This window comes from Phoxinus phoxinus (genome assembly GCF_949152265.1).
Source record: "Phoxinus phoxinus genome assembly, chromosome: 6".
NCBI classification, from domain to species: domain Eukaryota; kingdom Metazoa; phylum Chordata; class Actinopteri; order Cypriniformes; family Leuciscidae; genus Phoxinus; species Phoxinus phoxinus.
The window spans coordinates 38,832,505-38,854,804 of NC_136881.1; the positions used below are offsets into that span (position 1 = coordinate 38,832,505).

General features: G+C 37.8%; 1 protein-coding gene across 1 annotated transcript in view; it reads right to left on the reverse strand.

The window, feature by feature from the left end:
* pkd1a (polycystic kidney disease 1a) overlaps positions 1-22,300 on the reverse strand; it is a 110,598-nt gene that overhangs the window by 68,791 nt on the left and 19,507 nt on the right. The window contains exons 5-11 of the mRNA XM_079614744.1: positions 20,918-21,081; positions 17,087-17,370; positions 14,483-14,876; positions 10,752-10,929; positions 4,673-4,887; positions 3,005-3,126; positions 1,619-1,766 (exon numbers count right to left, since the gene is read on the reverse strand). Coding sequence (XP_079470870.1) covers positions 1,619-1,766; positions 3,005-3,126; positions 4,673-4,887; positions 10,752-10,929; positions 14,483-14,876; positions 17,087-17,370; positions 20,918-21,081 — 1,505 coding nt within the window. The remainder of the gene's footprint in view (positions 1-1,618; positions 1,767-3,004; positions 3,127-4,672; positions 4,888-10,751; positions 10,930-14,482; positions 14,877-17,086; positions 17,371-20,917; positions 21,082-22,300) is intronic.

Genomic DNA, 22,300 nt, shown 5'->3' on the forward strand with positions numbered 1-22,300 from the left:
GAGGAATAGACAGAACAATGGATGGATGGATAGATAGATAGAACAATTGATAGATGGATGGATGAATAGACAGAACGATGGATGGATGAATAGACAGAACAATGGATGGATGGATGGATGGATGGAGGAATAGACAGAACAATGGATGGATGGATAGATAGATAGAACAATTGATAGATGGATGGATGAATAGACAGAATGATGGATGGATGGATAGATAGAATGATTGATAGATGGATGGATGAATAGATAGAACAATGGATGGATGGATGAATAGATAGAAGGATGGATGGATAAATAGACAGAACGATGGATGGATGGATGGATGAATAGACAGAACGATGGATGGATGGATGGATGGATAGACAGAATGATGGATGGATGGATGAATAGACAGAATGATGGATGGATGGATAGACAGAATGATGGATGGATGGATGAATAGATAGCACGATGATTGGATGGATGGATGGATAGACAGAACGATGGATGGATGGATGGATAGACAGAACGATGGATGGATGGATGATAGATATTGATAGATGGATGGATGGATGGATAGATAATCTCTCTGTCTTGTCACGGATCCCCTGAAGTTTTCTCTTTTCTTTTCGCTGCCGCTTCTCTTGGTGTTGGATGGATTGATGCGTGTCATTCCTCTGCCTCTGCTCATGTTGTATTGATCAGGAGGAACAGCAGAGGCTTCTGGGTAACCTCTCTCTCTCTCTAACTTCATTTCCTTTCCATTTCTCATCCTCATATTCTCCAGATTGCTGTTTCTGGAATATCACCAGATTAATTAAGTTTATGAATATGAATCTAGTGTCTGTTTCGGAGGGTTGAAAGTGTGAGAGAGCAGAATGTGCAGCAGAAACTAAGCCGGAGCAGAAAGCTACATATGAATATGAATAGAAAGAATGTGTGTGTAAGAGCGAGTGAGGGAGTGTGTGTGTGTGTGTGTGTGTGTGTGTGTGTGAGAGAGAGTGTGTCTGTGTGATTGACCTGGCAGCAGTGTGTGTGTGAATCTCCGGTACTGCTGTCGGTACACCTGAAGACTCAGCTGAGTGTCTGCTCTCAGAGACTGTGTGTGTGTGTGTGAGAGAGAGAGTGTGTGTTTTACCTGGCAGCAGTGTGTGTGTGAATCTCCGGTACTGCTGTCGGTACACCTGAAGCCGCAGCTGAGTGTCTGCTCTCAGAGACTGTGTGTGTGTGTGTGGGGGAGAGAGAGTGTGTGTGTGAGTGAGTGAGTGTGTGTGTGTGAGTGAGAGAGTGTGTGTGAGTGAGTGAGTATGTGTGTGTGTGTTTTACCTGGCAGCAGTGTGTGTGTGAATCTCTGGCACCGCGGTCGGTACACCTGAAGCCTCAGCTGAGTGTCTGCGCTCAGAGACTGTGTGTGTGTGTGTGGGAGAGAGAGTGTGTGTGTGTGTGAGTGAGAGAGTGTGTGTGAGTGAGTATGTGCGTGTGTGTTTTACCTGGCAGCAGTGTGTGTGTGAATCTCTGGCACCGCGGTCGGTACACCTGAAGCCTCAGCTGAGTGTCTGCGCTCAGAGAGTGTGTGTGTGTGTGTGTGTGAGTGAGAGAGTGTGTGTGAGTGAGTATGTGCGTGTGTGTGTTATACCTGGCAGCAGTGTGTGTGTGAATCTCTGGCACTGCGGTCGGTACACCTGAAGCCTCAGCTGAGTGTCTGCGCTCAGAGAGTGTGTGTTCAGATCCACAGACGACAAGCGTCCAGCGTTCAGGAAACTCAGTCCAGGGAATAGCAGCAGCTGCAACACACACACACACACACACACACACACACACACACACACACACACACACACACACACACACACACACACACCAGAGCTCACTTATAAATCACCACAATCTTCACGTTTTTTCTTTATGGAAGTGAAAGAAAGCTATCATTAAAACAAAAACATACATACATTAATTATTCTATATAGAAAAAAATCTGCAGTCATCACGAAAACTGGAATGACACGATAACCCGTCAGTCAAATCTCACATCCGCGGACACACAGTGTGCGGCTCGTTTCTATGGCAACACTAACAGCTCCGACTCTGCTGGCAGTGCAGTTGTTATTGAGGGAAGTGAAACACTTCTCCTCAGTCTTCTCCTGTAAACACTGAGCAGATAACGGTGCGCCAGGATCCATCAGCTAAAACACACCAGTGACGCGTGTAATATCATCATGCAGCGTCTTGACTCATTTTAGCAATCGAACCCATGATGCCATTTTGAAGGTTTTCACATGACGTCACACCCATCAAGACGGCGCTTTCATTAATAATGAGAACAAAGATGCGTTTCGCCACTAAAGAACATTTTTCATTACTCGTATTTATTATTTATTATAATAAATGTTTGCTTGTTTGTTTAAATGTATTTTTTATTCATAACTATTGATGTATGATTATTAATTTATTTATATTTATTCATATATAATTATTTATTTATTTATTGTATTTTACAAAAAAAAGAAAGACAAACAATACACAAATGCTTTTTCAATCTTATTGAATGTCTAGATTTAAATTATACTTTATTATAATATTTATTAATTCATCAATTTATAATTTATTATAATAAATATTTATTTATAATTATGTATGTATTTTACAAAATAATATACAAACAATACACAACTAGTGTAATACTTACTAGTTCTGGTGGAGTGTGTGCGTTTGTGAGTCTCTCTGTGTGTGTGTGTGTGTGTGTGTGTGTGTGTGTGTGTGTGTGTGTGTGTGTGTGTGTGTGTGTGTGTTTGTGTGTGATTGAGTGAGTGAGTGTGAGTCAGTATGTGTGAGAGAGTGTGCGAGCACGTGTTTGTTTGTGAGAGAGAGTGTGTGTGTGTGCGCGAGTGTGTTTATGATTGAGTGAGTGTGAGCGAGTGTGTGAGAGCGACACACACATCTGTGCATGTGTGTGTAGGATTGAGTGAGAGTGTGTGAGTATGTGTGAGTGCGAGTGTGTGAGTGTGTGTGTGCACGTGTTTACCTCTACACTCTTGGCGGGTGTGTTGGGCACAGATGTGTGTGTCGCTGTGGGGCTCCTCAGAGGACTGTGTGTGTTAAACACAGCGGTTCCCACCGTATAGACGCCAGCATCAGGAACACGCACTGCAGAGAAACACTGATGTTCAGACGCAAACTCAACTGGAAACACATTCAGACTCTAAACACGTCTGTCCTATCAGCACTCGTTTATCAAATGAATACGTTTTCTCAATAAGGCAGAGCACACACACACACACACACACACTGAATCAGCTTGAGCGTCTGACTGCCGCTTGAGTTGGTGTGTGTGTGTTTTGATCTTTCTATGCATCATGATCGTATGAGGTGTCGAAAGCTCATACGTCTCATTCAAAGTCTGCCACTTCAATTCAAGAGTGAACTTCATTGTTTATTGACCTTGTTATTTGGGGATTTCAGATTTGAATTTTAGTGGATTTTCATTCTCAGTGGAAATTCTAAAACATGTTCAAATGAAACGTGATTTGGATCATTCTGTATCACTTTGAGCAGGTAAACTCACTTGTCCAATCAAATTGTAGCATGAACAACTGGTTTATTTTTTACCTGCTCAGTGAAAATGTAAGTTGCATGCCAATGCACACACTTCTGCTATAGACTAAAGAGTGAATCTCATTAAATCTGACATTATTCACCCCCCCCCCAAAAAATAAGAGTCATTCTGAGTAATTACAGAGAAACATTTATCTGCTTATCAGGGCTCTAAATTCAATTGAAAGGGTCTTGTGTGCATTCAGTGATTTTTTTATTATTTAGACTTATTTCTCACTAGCGCGGCTTCGTTTCACACTAGAGCAACTTCGTTTCTCACTAGCGCGACTTCATTTCTCAGTAGCGCGGCTTCGTTTCACACTAGAGCAACTTCGTTTCACACCAGCGCGACATAATTTCTCACTAGCGCGACTTAATTTCTCACTAGCGCGACATAATTTCTCACTAGCGCGACATAATTTCTCACTAGCGCGACATAATTTCTCACTAGCGCGACTTATTTTCTCACTAGCGCGGCTTCGTTTCTCACTAGAGCGACTTCGTTTGTCACTAGCGCGACATAATTTCTCACTAGCGCGACATAATTTCTCACTAGCGCGACTTAATTTCTCACTAGAGCGACTTCGTTTCTCACTAGCGCGACTTAATTTCTCACTAGCGCGGCTTCGTTTCACACTAGTGCGGTTTCGTTTCTCACTAGCGCAACTTAATTTCTCACTAGCGCGACTTCGTTTCTTACAAGCGCGACTTCGTTTCTTTGTTTCTCGCAAGTACAACTTCATGTCTCGCAAGCGCGACTTCGTGTCTCGCTGGCGCGACTTTGTGTATCGCTGGCGTGGCTTCGTTTCTCGCAAGCACAACTTCGTTTCTCGCAAGTACAACTTCATGTCTCGCAAGCACAACTTTGTTCCTCGCAGGCGTGGCTTCGTTCCTCGCAAGCGCGACTTCGTTTCTCGCAAGCGCGACTTTGTGTCTCGCAAGCACACCTTTGTGTTTCGCAAGCGCGGCTTTGTTTCTCATATTCGCATATTTTTTAAATTTGCGATGCACCGATTCAAATGATGTGTACTATGCAGTAAGGACAGTATGCCAACTGGCATGCGATCCAGAGGTGTGTGTGTTGCTACGGGACGTTTACCTTGCCGTGTGAACTGGCAGACAAAAGCTCGTTTGGCGGTGCAGGAGTGTGAGCTGGGCTGGCCGCTGGCGTCCAGTGACACACACACGTTCCCAGGCTGCAGAGTGGCCCGGTCCCTCGAGCCCTCATCCCCCGACCGGACCTCAGAACCGTCCACCCAGCGCAGGACTCGCGGAGAACACTGATCGCTCAAACCCAACCACACGCCGCGCTCACTGAAACACACAGAAACACAGACAGCATTATCACTAATGAGATCCAATACGAGTTGTTTCTGGGCCTGATAATAAAAAGCTCATTTAAAAAAGGGGGACAAACATGGTAGGAGTGTGTGAATATGCGTGGTCTTAGATGTTTGTATGAATGTATATATGGATGTGTAAGTATAATTATTGCACATATGTATAATTATATATGTACATATAGTTTCTCTTTATGTATGTGTGTATATTTAGTAAGCTATGTATGCATTCGTATCACGTACATTTTATTTAGTCATTTAATTACATTTATTTTCCTCTTTCCTCACGTTCATACGTTTACATGTCTTTATTTCCGTCTTCAGTACAACATGTACGACTTGTACTTATAACATTCAGGAATGAGGGCAATGTGAAGTCTTGTGTCAACATATCGTATTGCTGTTAATGCTTCCTTGCTTACATAAAGCTTAATTAAGAATAGAAAATTAAAAAACACACATTCCTTCTGTTTTCCACAGGTTCAGAAAGACATGAATAAATGATGACAGAATTATCACTCCAGGCCGAACTATTGTTTTTGCTCTCCATTTAATCTCATTACCAACCTGGAGTAGCGACTGAGATTTAAAAGAGATGTCATCTGTAATTTTTCGAGCTTCCCGTTGGAAACAAACGCACACAGGAAGGTAATGCAAGGCGAATGCGCTCTGAATGTTTTATGCATAGCGCGTTCAGAGCTTCAATAACCCTAATAAAGCATCAGCCGAGGGGAATGTGACGCGCGACTGAACCCGACGGGACGCTGATCATTTTGAAGTTTCATTTGCCTTCAAACGAGACACAAGAACAGTGACGGAAACAGAACCGAACGAGCCATGGTGCAAAAATCACATAATATATCATTTGCAACGAGTCGTTTTGATATTTTAGTGCATTTTTAGAGCCGGGTTATTACCATTAACTAAAACTAACTATTAGAAACACTTCTTTAATTGAAATAAAGCATAAATAAAATAAAATATAAATATTAGATACAATTTTTTATATTATACAGTATATATATATATATATATATATATATATATATATATATATACTGTATATATACACACACACACACAAAGACATATGCATATATACATATCTCTCTCTATATATATATACATACACACACACACACATATATAGTATTATAAAATATACAAATAAAATAATTAAACATTAACACACACACACACACACACACACACACACACACACACACACACACACACACACACACACACAGTATTATCAAATATAAAAATTAAAGATAATTAAACATTAATAAAACTACAATAGTATATAAATAATAGTAAAATAACACTGTTGTAGAGTAGGTTAATAGACTAAACTTTATATAATTAATGTTTGCCATGTTTATGTAAATGTCATGTAGATCGCTCCGTTTGAGTGTCGAACAGTGAGGCATGCCGCGTTTATAGTCATTTTTAACTGCGTGACAATTGCATGAACAGATGAAGAGGGAGGGACTGATCATCACGGGTCCCAGTGCGACTGTCCCGCCCGGACCGCCGGTAGTAACACCACAGCCTTTGACAGGCCGATTACGCCACACACACACACACACACATGATTATAATGGGCTTGAGCCAACATCTCACATCTGTGAAAACTACAAACAAAAAAGAAAAAACTTGGGAGGGAGAGAGAGGGACAGAAACACAACTCTTTCCGCCAGAAAAGGAACAATAAAAGTGGTCTGTTCACTTATGTGTTCTTACATAAGTCTGTTTGTGTTTGTGTGTGATGGGGGTATGTGGTCCATCTGGAGCAGGTTATAGAGATAGAAAACACACTTCCTCCAACACTCGTTCTGTCTGTCTGCAGTTCTGTCTCTCTATCTCTCTCTGGTCAGTGGAAGCTCTGCCCTCAAATTAATGATGGGTGTGGAACAGAAGACAGGAAACACACACACACACACACACACACACACACACACACACACACACACACACACACACACACACACACACACACACACACACACACACACACACACACACACACACACACACACACACACACACACACACACACACACACACACACACACACACACACACACACACACACACACCTAACTGGTGTCTCCTCCCTCCTGGAGTCTAACGTATTTCCACAGCTGTGCTTCAGCAGATGTGTAACACCACAATGTGTATGTACGTGTGTGTGTGTGTGTGTGTGTGTGTGTGTGTGTGTGTGTGTGTGTGTGTGCCCCACCTGTAAACATTCTATCGTTGAAGAATAAAGTCACACACATACACAGTCAAGAATTTACTTATGATTTGAACCTTACACATTTTAGATTAATATTAAAGTCATGAAAAAGCTGCATGAATTATGGGGATTATGTAGTGAGCAAAACAAATGAAAACTCTTATATTTGATATTTCTCTAGATTTCAGCTCTGCTCACTTTGGACATTCATCAATCCATCAACAGGAGGTGATCCTGGGATGCTTTTGAACACTATGTGGGAGAAACGTGTGTGCTGGACACCTGATGATTCATATATTTATACATAAATAAATACTTAAATGAATAAATTAATGATCCAAATCATACTCTTTTTTTTTTAACTTAAAACAAACAAACAAATAACAAATAAATAAAGATAATTGTAAATCATGTTTTATGATGGAATTGGAATTGAATGATCCAAATAATCTAATTATTGTGTGTGTATATATATAAATATAATTTTAAATAATAATTTTAAAATAAAATGTAAATGTTATTTTTTTTAATTAAATAAATATCACTCTAAATCACCTGTTTAAATATAATACATATATAAATAAATAAAATCCTACCAAAAAAAAAAAAACACACACACACACACACACACACACACACACACACACACACACACACACACACACACACACACACACACACACACACACATATATATATATATATATATATATATATATATATATATATATATATAGGCAATGTTTTTTATGTGTGTTTTCTTTCTATTTCCCTTGTTCTATCCTTATGCTACTGGGCCACTGCCATTTGTAAAGGAATGTGTTGTTCAGTGTTTAAATCCAAGTTTAAATAAATAAATAAAACGCCACAAAACTAATTTCAATATTTAAGGTGGAAACAAATTCCGCCAAAACTTTGACTGGAAGTGCGTGTGTGTGTGTGTGTGTGTGTGTGTGTGTGTGTGTGTGTGTGTGTGTGTGTGTGTGTGTGTGTGTATCAACGCTAGATTATTAAATACGGTATTTAGTAACATAATAAATGAGTGAATATCAGAATCATAAGTGTGAGAGTGAGGTGTGATGGCAAAGAAAGCCGTGTAAGGGTTCATCATCATCATAAGATCCGACGCTGTCCTCCAGTCGTGTCAGGGCGATCGGCTCTACAGGATTACACACACGAACACATTCTTCCCTGAGTGCAGGGAGTCAATTAACAATCTAGAGGACGCAAATCGCTAATAATCAGGTTGTGATTATGAATGCTGATGAATAATAAATTTGAATCTCACCAGAACGGACTATCCATTTAGACCAAATAAGCTATTTTTAATATGCCGTTTTCAAGCATTTAGCATGATATAAAACTGTCTTGAAGCAAAGCTGTAGCTCATTCGACATTTACACAATACAATCATTTCATAATCGATGAACTTTGTAGAAGTAACAGTCGCTTTCCTGTTCATCGCCGTGAAGCTGCCTTGAAACGATCTGTATTGTATAAAGCGCTATATAAATAAACGTGACTTGATCAAAGAAACGTAATTGGTGGTCAGAATTTCTGTCCAAGCAAAAGTAATAAATACTGATTGTCTCCTGGACATGAACACAGAAAACAAGCCAGATTTACAGTGTACAGGCTCAGATCTGGGACTGGGTGAGTGCCAATGAGGCATCAGCTGACCTCCTGATCCTGGATCACAGAGAGGAAAACCACAACAGGAGAGAGAGAGGAACGAGAGGAACACAACAGGAGAGAGAGAGGAACGAGAGGAACACAACAGGAGAGAGAGAGGAACGAGAGGAACACAACAGGAGAGAGAGAGGAACGAGAGGAACACAACAGGAGAGAGAGAGGAACGAGAGGAAGCAAAGGCACAACTTTTCCGTTATCTACACGGATCGCATTGCATGTCGAGTCAGAGGCCTTGCACTGCAAAAAATAATTTTCTTACTGAGTATTTTTGTTTTGTTTTCCAGTGCAAATCACTAAACATTCAAGGCAAGACACTAGAGCAGGAGGATTTTTCAGATTCATTCGAATTTAATGTTTTGCAACGATTATACAGTGTATATAAATATATATATATATACAGCATATATTTTTTTTTAGGGCTGCAACTAACAATTATTTTAATAATCGATTAATCTATCGATAATTTTTTCGATGAATCGGTTAAAAAACAAAAAAGCATTCATTTCCAACCCTTTATTCTAATACAGAACTGACAGTGTTCTGACAATTCACAGTGCAGAACATCTGCAGAAAGTGCACAGACAGGTTGGAAGTCATAATAAAAAAAATGTTTAATGGACTAACACAAAAAACATACACATGTATGCTTTACATCTGCACACACACTCGCAGACGCACACACTCGCAGACGCACACACTCGCAAACTCACACACTCGCAAACTCACACACTCGCAAACTCTCACACTCGCAAACTCTCACACTCGCAAACTCTCACACTCGCAAACTCTCACACTCACTGACGCACACACTCACTGACGCACACACTCACTGACGCACACACTCACTGACGCACACACAGATTGCTAGACCTAAGCGACACGTTGAAAAAATGAGAGGCGGGCAGTGGAATGGAAAAAAAAGCAAGGTAATGAGACGCGAGTTTAACTTTTAAAGGTAGGGTAGGCAATTTCAGAGAGGCTAGCGATAGCAAGCTAGCTTTGAATAGTTCACACAAAAATTATGATTCTGTCATCATTTACTCACCCTCATGTCGTTCCAAACCTGTATGAGTTAATGCGAGCGAGCGAGCGTGTGAGTGTGTGTGAGTGAGTGTGTGCGTAAGAGCGAGTGCGTGAGTGAGTGAGTGTGTGTGAGTGAGTGAGTGTGTGTGTGTATGTATGTGAGTGAGTGAGTGAGTGAGTGAGTGTGTGTGTGTGTGTGTGTGTGTGTGTGTGTGTGAGAGAGTGAGTGTGTGTGTGTGTGTGTGTGTGTGTGTGTGTGTGTGTGTGGTGTGTGTGTGTGTGTGTGTGTGTGTTCGTCTCACACGCCCAGTGTTCTAATGAGACTCTTTGTCACATTATAAGACACATTTATTGGTTCTGAATGTTCTGGCCCGTTCCTGTGAGGAAATCACACATTTCCCAGTGTTTCTCAGCAGGTCGTGAGCTGGGCAGCACTCGCTGACTTTAAAACGCATTTAAAAAGGCATTTCCCATGGTGCCTTGCTGCCGTTTCAGAGGAAAAAGTCAGGGTCAAAAAAGCAGCACAGCTCTCAATGGAAACAGTGCATTAGCAGCGGAAGTCATTTAACTCGGCATCTTCGTGCCGTTTCGAGCCGGCTTGGATATAAAACGGTCAGTGATATAAAAGGTGAAACGTGTCATTTCTGCGGCAGATGGAATTTCAAACAGTTCGGACTGGACATCATAATATTGGCTCATCCAATGGTGTGACTATCAGCGTTCTGACTAAAACCACATGAAAGCCCATCGAGACATGCACAGAATAACGAGGCGTTCCGGAATCTTCTAGAATCTTCTAGAGAATTTGGAGTTGAGAATGAAAGCCTGCAGAGGTTCAGTGAACGCAGATTTCCAGCAGTTGTGGAGTGTGTGTGACTCACTGTGTGATTCGAGGGGCCAGGAGGTCCCGGACGGTTTGGGAATGCACCACTGCGAGCTCCCCTCCACGGGCCGAGCAATCCCGACGTGCGTCCGACCAGCTGACCTCTTCCGACACCAAGAGGAAACAGCGGGACGAGTCCGTGTGATGGAGCGCATCTGGCAAACACAGCGGCTCCGCTGAAGCACAGGACGTTTGACACTATTAACATTGTTTAGAAGCAGTTTCTTAATATAATATAATATAATATAATATAATATAATATAATATAATATAATATAATATAATATAATATAATATAATAAAAATATATATTTAATTAACATAAAATATAATCTAATATAATAAAATAAAATAAAAAATATATAATTAACATAAAATCTAATCTAATATAATATAACATGATATAATATAATAAAAAAATATATATATTTAATTAACATAAAATCTAATCTAATCTAATATAATAAAAATAAATATATAATTAACATAAAATCTAATCTAATCTAATCTAATATAACATAACATAATATAATATAATAAAAATATATATTTAATTAACATAAAATCTAATATAATATAATAATAAAAAAAATATATATAATTAACATAAAATCTAATATAATATAATAATAAATAAAAAAATATATAATTAACATAAAATCTAATCTAATATAATATAACATGATATAATATAATAGAATAAAAAAATATATATATTTAATTAACATAAAATCGAATCTAATCTAATCTAATATAATAAAAATAAATATATAATTAACATAAAATCTAATCTAATCTAATCTAATATTATATAATATAACATAATATAATATAATATATATTTAATTAACATAAAATATAATATAATATAATAAAATAAAATAAAAAATATATAATTAACATAAAATCTAATCTAATATAATATAACATGATATAATATAATAAAAAAATATATATATTTAATTAACATAAAATCGAATCTAATCTAATATAATAAAAATAAATATATAATTAACATAAAATCTAATCTAATCTAATATAATATAATATAATATAATATAATATAATATAATATAATATAATATAATATAATATAATATAATATAATATAATATAATATAATATATTAATTATATTAAGTTTGGGAGGTTTTTTTACAGTTTTAGAAACAAGTCTCTTATGTTCACCAAGGCTGCATTTATTTGATCACAAATCATAATTGCACATTTTCTAAGGGAAATATACATTAAAATGTAATTTATTCCTGTGATCAAAGCTGTATTTTCAGCATCATTACTCCAGTCTTCAGTCACATGACCCTTCAGAAATCACTGTAATATGAGGATTTATTTGTATTATCTATGTTGAAAACAGTTGTGCTGCTTCATATTTTGGTTGAAACCTTGTTAGATTATATTTTTCAGGATTCTTTGATGAAAAGAAAGTTTAAAAGAACAGTATTATAGCTTTTTATCAATTTAGTGCATCCTTGCGGAATAAAAAAATTAATAAAAAAATTAATATACATCTATACATCTGAACAGTAGTGTAAAATAATATCATTAAATAGAAATCATTAATATATATATATATATTAATATATATATATATATATATATATGTAAAAACTATGCAATAAATATATATTAATAAATAACTGCATAGGACTGAAAGTATGTAAAAACAACAGCAAATATTAATAATGAAATAACAAATAAGCTAAAAATGCTGTAAAAAATTATAAAAATATAACCATGAAGTCCATATCAATGAGATTTCAGTGCAAAACAACAAAGCCAACAATTCTCTGAACAAAACACTGTGTATTTATTATTAACTATTACTTTTATGGATTATTAATTGTATGGGTCATTCATTAACCCAAATTAAAAGGGATCTGGGCCATATTTTCCTTAATCTTACGTTGTTTCGTTCAAGGTTTTTGAGGATCTCACACATCCTCCCCTTCTTTACAAAGTGACATCAACAACAAACAATATGGGAAACATTTTTTTCTCCCTTTTAAAAGTTGAAAAGCCTGCTTATTGTATATGTTATATTCAGACAAGGATTCCTCTGCTTCTGTAACCCGTTTTCTTCTCCTCTTATCTGTTCTCTCAAAGCAAACAATGATGGACAGATCTCCGCAGGCCTGATAAACAAACGAGGGAATCTTCACATGCCATCTCTTGCATGCTTTGTGAAAGACAGGGGATGTTTATGGTTTGATAGATCATGAAAAGAAGGATATTTTAAGAGAGAGAGAGAGAGAGAGAGAGAGAGAGAGAGAGAGAGTACATGGTCATTTCAAAGCGCGTTATATCTGAGCCGTCCTGATGTGAGAATGTGTCATCAAGATTGTGCCAGTTTGTATGTGTAGTTCTCCAAAAATAGTGAGCTGCCTATCTAGACAAGCCACAAAGCCCGATTCAAAACATTCTGCCACAGATGAGACACTTTAATATGGCCTTTATGTTTCCTGATAACAATCACAGAATGCATGGGGACGCGTATAAAACTCGCATAAAAAGAAAAACCCATTGAAAATAGCAGAGAAATGGTTTTTTTTATGAATTACACTTAATTTAATACTAATGAAACGCTGAATAAAATAGATTAATCTAATTAAAAATGTACTATTTTACTCAATATTAAATGTGATCGGTATCATACATTGTGCTTCTTTAGCTCAAATCAGGCCATTAATGTTTTTTACTATAATACATTTTTAATGCTGAATAACATTATATAATATAATTAGTGCTGTCAAATGTATTATTCACGATTAATCGCATCTAACATACAAGTTTTTGTTTACATATTGTGTGTATGCATATTAGGGCTGCATAACGATTAATCACAACTAATCGTTTGCAGAATAAAAGTTTTTGTTTACATCATATATGTGTGTGTACTGTGTAAAATACTTATGTATTTATAAATACACACACATGCATGTATATATTTAAAAAATATTTACATGTTTATATACATTTTTATATTTAAATATAATTTATATTATATATATAATATAATATTTTTCTTAAAATTATACATGCATGTTTGTGTATTTATATATACATAATTATTATACACACATACATAACGTAAACAAAAACTTTTATTCTGCAAACGATTAGTTGCGATTAATCGTTATGCAGCCCTAATGCATATTGTGCTTACATATATAGTGTATGTATATATATATAATATTATTATTATAATATATGTCCGTGTGTGTATATACTGTATATACTCTCTCTCTCTCACACACACACACACACACACACACACACACATATATATATATATATATATATATATATAAAAAATGTGTGTGTATGTACACATATATTCATATACATACAGTATATATATAATATATATAAATACAATAATACATATGCACACACATATTATGTAAACAAAAACGATTAGATTAATCACGATTTGACAGCACTAAATATAATATAATTTATTTAATAAAATTATCAAAGCTACAGTAGAACCATCAATATTGCAAAATATTATTACAATTTAAAACAACCGTTTTCTATGTGAATATAGTGTTAAAATGTAATTTATTCCTGTGATCAAAGCTGAATTTTCAGCATCATTACTCCAGTCTTCAGTGTCACATGACCCTTCAGAAATCACTGTAATATGATATTAGATATTAAATACCCAGCAGGTAAATCAGTCTTGAATCAGAGCTGATGTTTCTCGTACCTCTTGCTATCTCTCTCCCATCCTTCCGGATCCTCCAGTCCACGGTGACGCCCACTCCGCCCCAGTTGACCAGAGAAAGCTCCGCCTCCAGGCTCTGATTGGCCACCACGCGTGAAGGGCAGTGGAGCTCGAGTCGAGGCGGCAGGTCCACACTCACGTTCCCCTGAGCCACGATCTCCTGGTGTCCCGCCGAGAGACTCACTTGAGCCTGGTAGCGTCCTGGGAGCCCGTACTTGTGCCTCGCCGTGGTGTTGGGCGTTGAGCTGTTGACCCGGGGTGAAAGGTCACCGAAGTCCCATGAGAAGGAGGCAGGGAAGACGGAGGAGGCAACAGACAGGACGGCCTCGGAGTGAACGGACACGCGGCGGGAAGGAAGAGAGGCGGAGAAGTTCACCTGTGGGCGGACAATGTGCTCAAATTATTAATATTTTCACACTTACAATATCCTCAATATTTTTTAAAGAGTCTCAGTAAAATACAGTAAACATTAATATTGTGAAATATTATTATAATTTAAAATTGATGTTTTCTTTGTGAATGTACTGATAAAAGGTCATTTATTCCTGTGATCAAAGCTGTATTTTCAGCATCATTACTCCAGTCTTCAGGGTCACATGATCCTCCAGAAATCACTCTAATATGATGATTTGATGCTCAAGAAACATTTATGATTATTATCAATAGTTGCTGCTTCATATTTTTATGGAAACTGTGATATTTCTTCATGATTCTCTGATGAATATAAAGTTCAAAAGAGCATTGATTTGAAATCTTTTGTAACATTATTATAAATGTCTTTAGTTTCTTGATCAATTTAATGCATCCTTGCTGAATAAAAGTGTTAATTTCTTAAAACTAAATCTAACTAACCCTAATTTTTTGAGTGATTCATTGTCTTTATGAAAATGTTCTTTATACGGAACACGTTTGAATTGTTTGTTGCGGTGCGCAACCCTTAAGAACATCACAATAAAAAGGTTGTATTTGTATAATTATTATGTTTTTTTTTTTCCCTAATGCAACCAGTTCTGAATAAGAACCAGTTCTCAATTTCCAAACCTAGCACTAGGGATGTAAAGTAGATATATTTATTTAGCACTTTAGTTTACTTTATTAAGTATTTTAGTGTGGCAGTATTGGAGCAAAAAAGCATGCATGGCTACATACTTCAACAAATCCTACAGAAAAGAGTACAGGCAATATTTTTAATGCACTATGGGATGCATTAATCCTAATCTGAGACAATATTGAAAATGTATAGTAAATAAATGTGGATAAATGACAATGATTAACAATACGGTGCACTCATATTACTTATGAATGGGAGAACATAAGAAACAACATTTATGGGACAGTTCAAGTCAGATTTTGTTTCTGATTTGAAATATGAGTTCGGGTAGCAGGTTTTGAGATTTCAGGATTCCTCCATTCAAGCAGATAGGACTTGATCTTACAGGACTGTGACATGTCAGTGATCACATGACTAATCCAGAGGTCTTCAGCACTGCCCTAAAAATTTGATATCCAACCCTGTGATATCCAAGGCTAAGTCTACATTAATCCGGATACATTTAAAAACGGCGTTTTCGTTTAAAAACGCTCTCCGTTCACACTAGCGTTTTCAGGCTAGCTAATGGCAGGAAAAACGGCTGACAACGCTAAGTAAGCAGGAAGAAGGATGTAGCGTTGTCAGCCGTTTTTCCTGCTGTTAGCTAGCCTGAAAACGCTACATCCTTCTTACTGCGCATGCGCAAAACCTCACTGAGATGATACAGACGGAAAAATAAATAATAAAGTTATCGTGCAATTCTTCTGACATGACAATTTATTTAGCAAATTATCTCTTCATTCACTGATGTGTCCAGGTCGCTCTCACTCACATTATATGTTCGGTGTAAAGCGCGACTGTTCTCATGTTTTGTCGCAGGAAAGCAAATGCGAGTGAATTTTCTGTCATCTTTGCAGGACTGTGATATGAAGAGTGAGCAAAGCCACTTATTTTAGCAACTGTGTGAAAGTGAGTAGCACATAACAGACACAATACCGGTATAAACATGAATGTCTATTGGTACAATATGTGTCACATGACTAAACATGTGTCTTCGTTTTCAAATACCTCCGTTTTCACAATCCACACTACAACGCGAAAACGGCGCTTTCGAATGTATCTACTTTGGAGAGCGTTTTCAAAACGGTGTTTTTTTCCACTGTCCAATCAAATGAATGGAGAGGCGGGCCTTCTGTTGTAGTGATGAAAGCCACAGTTGCTTTGAACGAGTGCGATGATGGAGGATAAAGTTGTTGTGCTCTCGCAGGTTACCAGGAGCTTAACGACTTTACCCTAACTACCACAATGTTAATATAAACTAAATAGGCTGATTTGACGTTTACTTGACTGACAGGACAGCTGTTTCGGTGGTTGCCTAGCAACATGAAAAACGCAGCGCTGCACCTCGCGTTTTCGAACCTGAAAAACGTGTTTGCTGTGATCGGGGCCTTAGTGTGGACAAGACCCAAGCTTGTGATTTTGAAGAGCTTGACTATGAGCTTCAGGTGTGTTTGATCTGTGTCGGGACAGTGGGTTGAAGACCTCGGGTTCTGTACCTGAAACACGTCCTGCGCCACAGTCCAGCGACACTTCTTCATGACCTGCGGGTTGGAGCAGGCGGCCGAACACTGGGACTCGCTGATGTGGTTGGGTTCAGAGTTGGTGCTGCACAGACACTCTCTCTGCTGACCCAGACCGCCGTACCGCTGGTTCTCATGGAAGCATTTAGAGTTGCACTCCTCCCGCGAGAACGGACCGGGAGTGGAGGAGGAGAAGATGACCAGCTCCACACCCCCCGCCACGTGCTCCTCGTCCTGCAGACAGCCCGCGTATGTCAGGCCTGAGAGAGAGAGAGAGAGAGAGAGAGAGAGAGAGAGAGCGAGAGAGAGAGCGAGAGAGAGAGAGAGAGAGAGAGAGAGAGAGAGAGAGAGAGAGAGAGGGAGAGAGAGAGGGAGAGAGAGAGAGAGAGAGAGAGAGAGAGAGAGAGAGAGAGAGAGAGAGAGAGAGAGAGAGAGAGAGAGAGAGAGAGAGAGAGAGAGAGAGAGACGGGAATCACCAATTCAGGCTCTCAATAAACAAAATGTGACCCTGCCTGGACCACGAAACTAGTCTTATGGGTAAATTTGTCTAAATTAAGATTTATACATCACATGAAAGTTGAATAAATAAGCTTTCCATTGATGTATGGTTTGTTAGGATAGGACAATATTTGGCCGAGATGCAACTATTTGTAAATCTGGAATCTGAGGGTGCAAAAAAAAAATCGAAACATTGAGAAAATCTCCTGTAAAAATGTCCATTTATGTTCACGATTGTGCTGCATTCACTCACAAAAATACATGTTTTATATATTTACGGTAGGAAATTGACTAAATAGCCTATCTTCTTGGAACATGATCTTTACTTAATATCCTCATGATTTTTGGCATAAAAGAAAAATCGTCAATTTTGACCCATACAATGTTTTTTGGGCTATTGCCTAGTTGAAATATGACTGGTTTTGTCACAAAAATATGCTATTACTTTATTTGAGGTCTTTATGTATAATTGATCTGCATTTCTCCTCTTCTCTAGCTTGCTTTCAAATCTAGTTGTCTGTTATGAATATTGTTGGCTCTTGTTATATGAAGTCGCTGTGGATAAAAGCATCGGCTAAATGAATAAATGTGTGTTGTAATGCATTATTTATTTCCCTAAGCAATTGTAACCAAAGGTAAAATGCACTATGCAGGGCTCCAGATTAACATTTGAGAGCCACTGAGTTCTACAGACGCACCCGATTTGTTCACGCAGGGGGAAAATTTGCCATAAAGTTAATTTAATCGTGTGTTTTACATTAATAAGAGCAGTTACTAATAATATTACATCTTTGTTTATTGGAAATTGAACAGTAAAGCACTGGCTTGAATTGATATGCAGATACAATTAACTTTTTTTAACAACAGCAATGTGCGAAAAGCTCATTTTTATAGGGACAATTTAAATATTCTACTCGTATTAAATGTACCATTGTTCTTTTATAGTGATTCTAAAAGAAGCGCTCTTTACTTGCTTTCTGTGTAATTCAGTCACAATTTGAAGAAAAGCTGTTGTTTTTCATGAGGCTTTGTAAATTCAATATATTAGGGAGTGGAAAAGGATAATATATCAATAAGTGTGCCTCTGCAGCCATCTACAGGTTATAGTGGAATTTAAAAAATAAATAAAAGTTGTTTGCCACAAAGTGCTAGTTTTCCTACATCTTTAAACTTTTAGTTTTATAAATTATCACATTAAAATTGGATAATATTTAGAGTTTTAAAGGGCTGGGTAAAAGTGTGAAGCACTTGAAAGTCCTTGAAAAGTGCTTGAATTTCACTCACAAAAAGTTGTACGAACAATTTCTGCCACAAAACCATGGTTACAGTAAACATTGCTACATTAAATCCATGGTGAATGTTGGTGATTTGTGGATTGAAAAGCCTTCTACAACACAATGTTTCTCCTGTTTTCCACATCAGCGCTGTTTAATCAGATATGGTTTATTACAGAATTATGTGCCGAATTTGAATGCTTCCCCACTAGATCTCGCAGCGATGTATCAAATAGAGTATCGAAATAAAGTGTTGCCAAACTGTGTATTGTTCTGCTCCAGTCCAGTCCAGTCCAGGGGGCTCATTTATAAAACTGTGCGTAGGATCTTTACTAAAAGTGTACGTGCGCCCGAAAGCCAAAAACTATTCAGACTTATAAAATCATTCGTACGCCAGAACCTGCGCAGAATTCGCTTTATAAATCCCAGTCACTGAAAGATTGTGCGCACATGCGTCTCCCATAGACAGTATATAAGATGGACACAGCGACCCCATAGATTTCAACGGAGAAAAGTGAAGCCCATTTGAAGCACTCACTTCCTGATCGCCAGGCGAACTGCGCAGGCTCAAACTGAGCTTGATGACGTGAGCAACGTGTCTGACAGCTGTCAGTCTTCTAGTTGCTGTGCCGAGACAAATCTGAGTCATTCCCTTCCGAATCTCTCAGAGACGGAGAGCGTGAGCATTAGCTGTCCATGAGCTAGCAGCAGGATCAGCTTCATCACTCTCTGTGGGTTTCTCTCTTGACTTTATCAGACTTTATGCCTCCACGTCCCCCCGATTGCTTGTGAGCTTCTCCGCCGGTCTATACGGTAATTTCTCGACTGTGCGACAGAGAGTCACGTGGTTATGATGCAATCGTTAGCCTATTTTTACAAAAACGGCTTCTACAGGGCCATAACGTAAGATACAAGGTAATGGAGACTTTTATACACAGTCGTGCTTCTTTAGAAATAAATAATGGACAAATGGAGTCTTTAAACGCCTCAGATGTAAAGTTATTCGCTGTCAGTTTCCGGCGGATGGATTACCCCCTTGGGGGGCGTCTCTCCTCCCCGAAATAACCATATATGGAGCTTACAACGCCTAGTTTTACTATGCATATCCTCATCTGCATATCATTTGCATATGATGTTTAACGGTACAAGACATTAGGAAAATATGAAATACAGATGTGCCGTCACATTACATTAATAAAAATAATTTAGTAGCTTATCCTTGTCTTGTTTTTGAAAAAATAAATCAAATAGTGTAAAATAAATTTCAGAGAATAATTTTCTCAATCTTTTCCACTGGCCAAATAGTTTTTTTTAATTGATTTATATTTTTAATGGAAACAGATATACATTGTTGCGCATTATTTGCACTAAACTATTTTCTCAGACAATCTGCTATCAACTGTAGTTAAAACATTAAAACACAGCATGCCAGAGGAAGCGTTTTTAAAAGCATTGCATCCACAACAAATATTTCTATTTATTGAAGATTTCTTTTTTTTTTTTGTAACTTCTCAGTAATGATTTCATGTAGTTTAAGTGTTTAACTCTCATTAACGAGACTTGCATATTTAATCAAAATGTTTATATCAGGAGTAAAACATAGTTTAAATCATTATTTTATTTATTTAAACTGTTATTGTGAACATGCACTGTATTTATGATTAGGACTCATAATGAAGATTTACGGTTTGACTTCGCCTGCCGTTAGATATGCGTTTCACTAAAAGGCTTGGTGAGTGAAATTATATTTGTATTATCTTTCTGTATATGTATAATTTTCTTTAGATTTTCTGTCTAAAAGTGACCAAAAATGCATAACTCCAGCTCACCATCGGTGTCGCCAAACATCTCCGTCTTCAAAACGTTCGTACGCATGGGTCAGAGTTTGCGTGCAGGTGCGCACATTTTCCTGTCAAGTTTGTTTTTATAAATCACAACTTATGCGTCGGAAGTGGCGTGCGCCTCTCTCAGGGCCTGTTTTGTGCGTACGAGGCGGTTATACGTGAGGCCCCAGGTGCATGTGTGTGTCACTCACCGCAGGTGTGCACACTGACGTTGAGCAGCGGCTGGTTTCTCACTTCCGGTGGACGGTCACAGAGCATAGAGTTGGGCCGCTTCACTCGAACACCCTTTTCCTGCAGCCAGCTGACCAACCGCACCATATTACAGTCGCAGACGAACGGGTTAGAGCTCAGATCTCTGCGGAAACAGAGGGAATGTTTCATAAACGGGCATAGGCTGCAAACATTATACGGTCTTCATTCAAACAGTGAATTATGTGTGATACGGATGCTCATTTGAAGAGCATTATTCTGTGCCTGCTGGCGTGTGGACTGACCCCGAGGTCAAGCTCGAGTCTTATTGGATATGAACACAAGTGAGCGCACGGCAGTGGCGGAGCAATCTGTCACCGCAGACTCGCTGCTTTATCAGTCCGGGAAACACGACACACAACTCTAATCTATAATTATTGCAGAACGGGGTATTTTAATCAAAGCAGCACTTGGGGAGTCACAGAGGGAATAAAATGAAGCTTTAGCAAATAAAAAGAACGACAATAGAATCTGTATAAGACTATTTAACCATTGGATAAAATTTGAATTATTATTAAATCACCTTAATGTTTCTTTTAACTTCAAATTAAGATTATAATCATTTTCATTTGGTAAATAGTTACTGCAATAAAATTAAAAGTAGTAAAGTAGACTTTTTGCAACCATTAAGATTTCCTGACAATTTAAGCACATTATCTCTCCAGATTCTCATTACCGTAATACACTGATCAACACATTATCTCTCCAGATTCTCATTACTGTAATACACTGATCAACACATTATCTCTCCAGATTCTCATTACTGTAATACACTGATCAAAACATTATCTCTGCAGATTCTCATTACCGTAATACACTGATCAACACATTATCTCTCCAGATTCTCATTACTGTAATACACCGATCAACACATTATCTCTCCAGATTCTCATTACTGTAATACACCGATCAACACATTATCTCTGCAGATTCTCATTACTTTAATACACCGATCAACACATTATCTCTCCGGATTCTCATTACTCTAATACACCGATCAACACATTATCTCTCCAGATTCTCATTACTGTAATACACTGATCAACACATTATCTCTCCAGATTCTCATTACTGTAATACACTGATCAACACATTATCTCTCCAGATTCTCATTACTGTAATACACTGATCAACACATTATCTCTCCAGATTCTCATTACTGTAATACACTGATCAACACATTATCTCTCCAGATTCTCATTACTGTAATACACCGATCAACACATTATCTCTCCAGATTCTCATTACTGTAATACACTGATCAACACATTATCTCTCCAGATTCTCATTACTGTAATGCACTGATCAACACATTATCTCTCCAG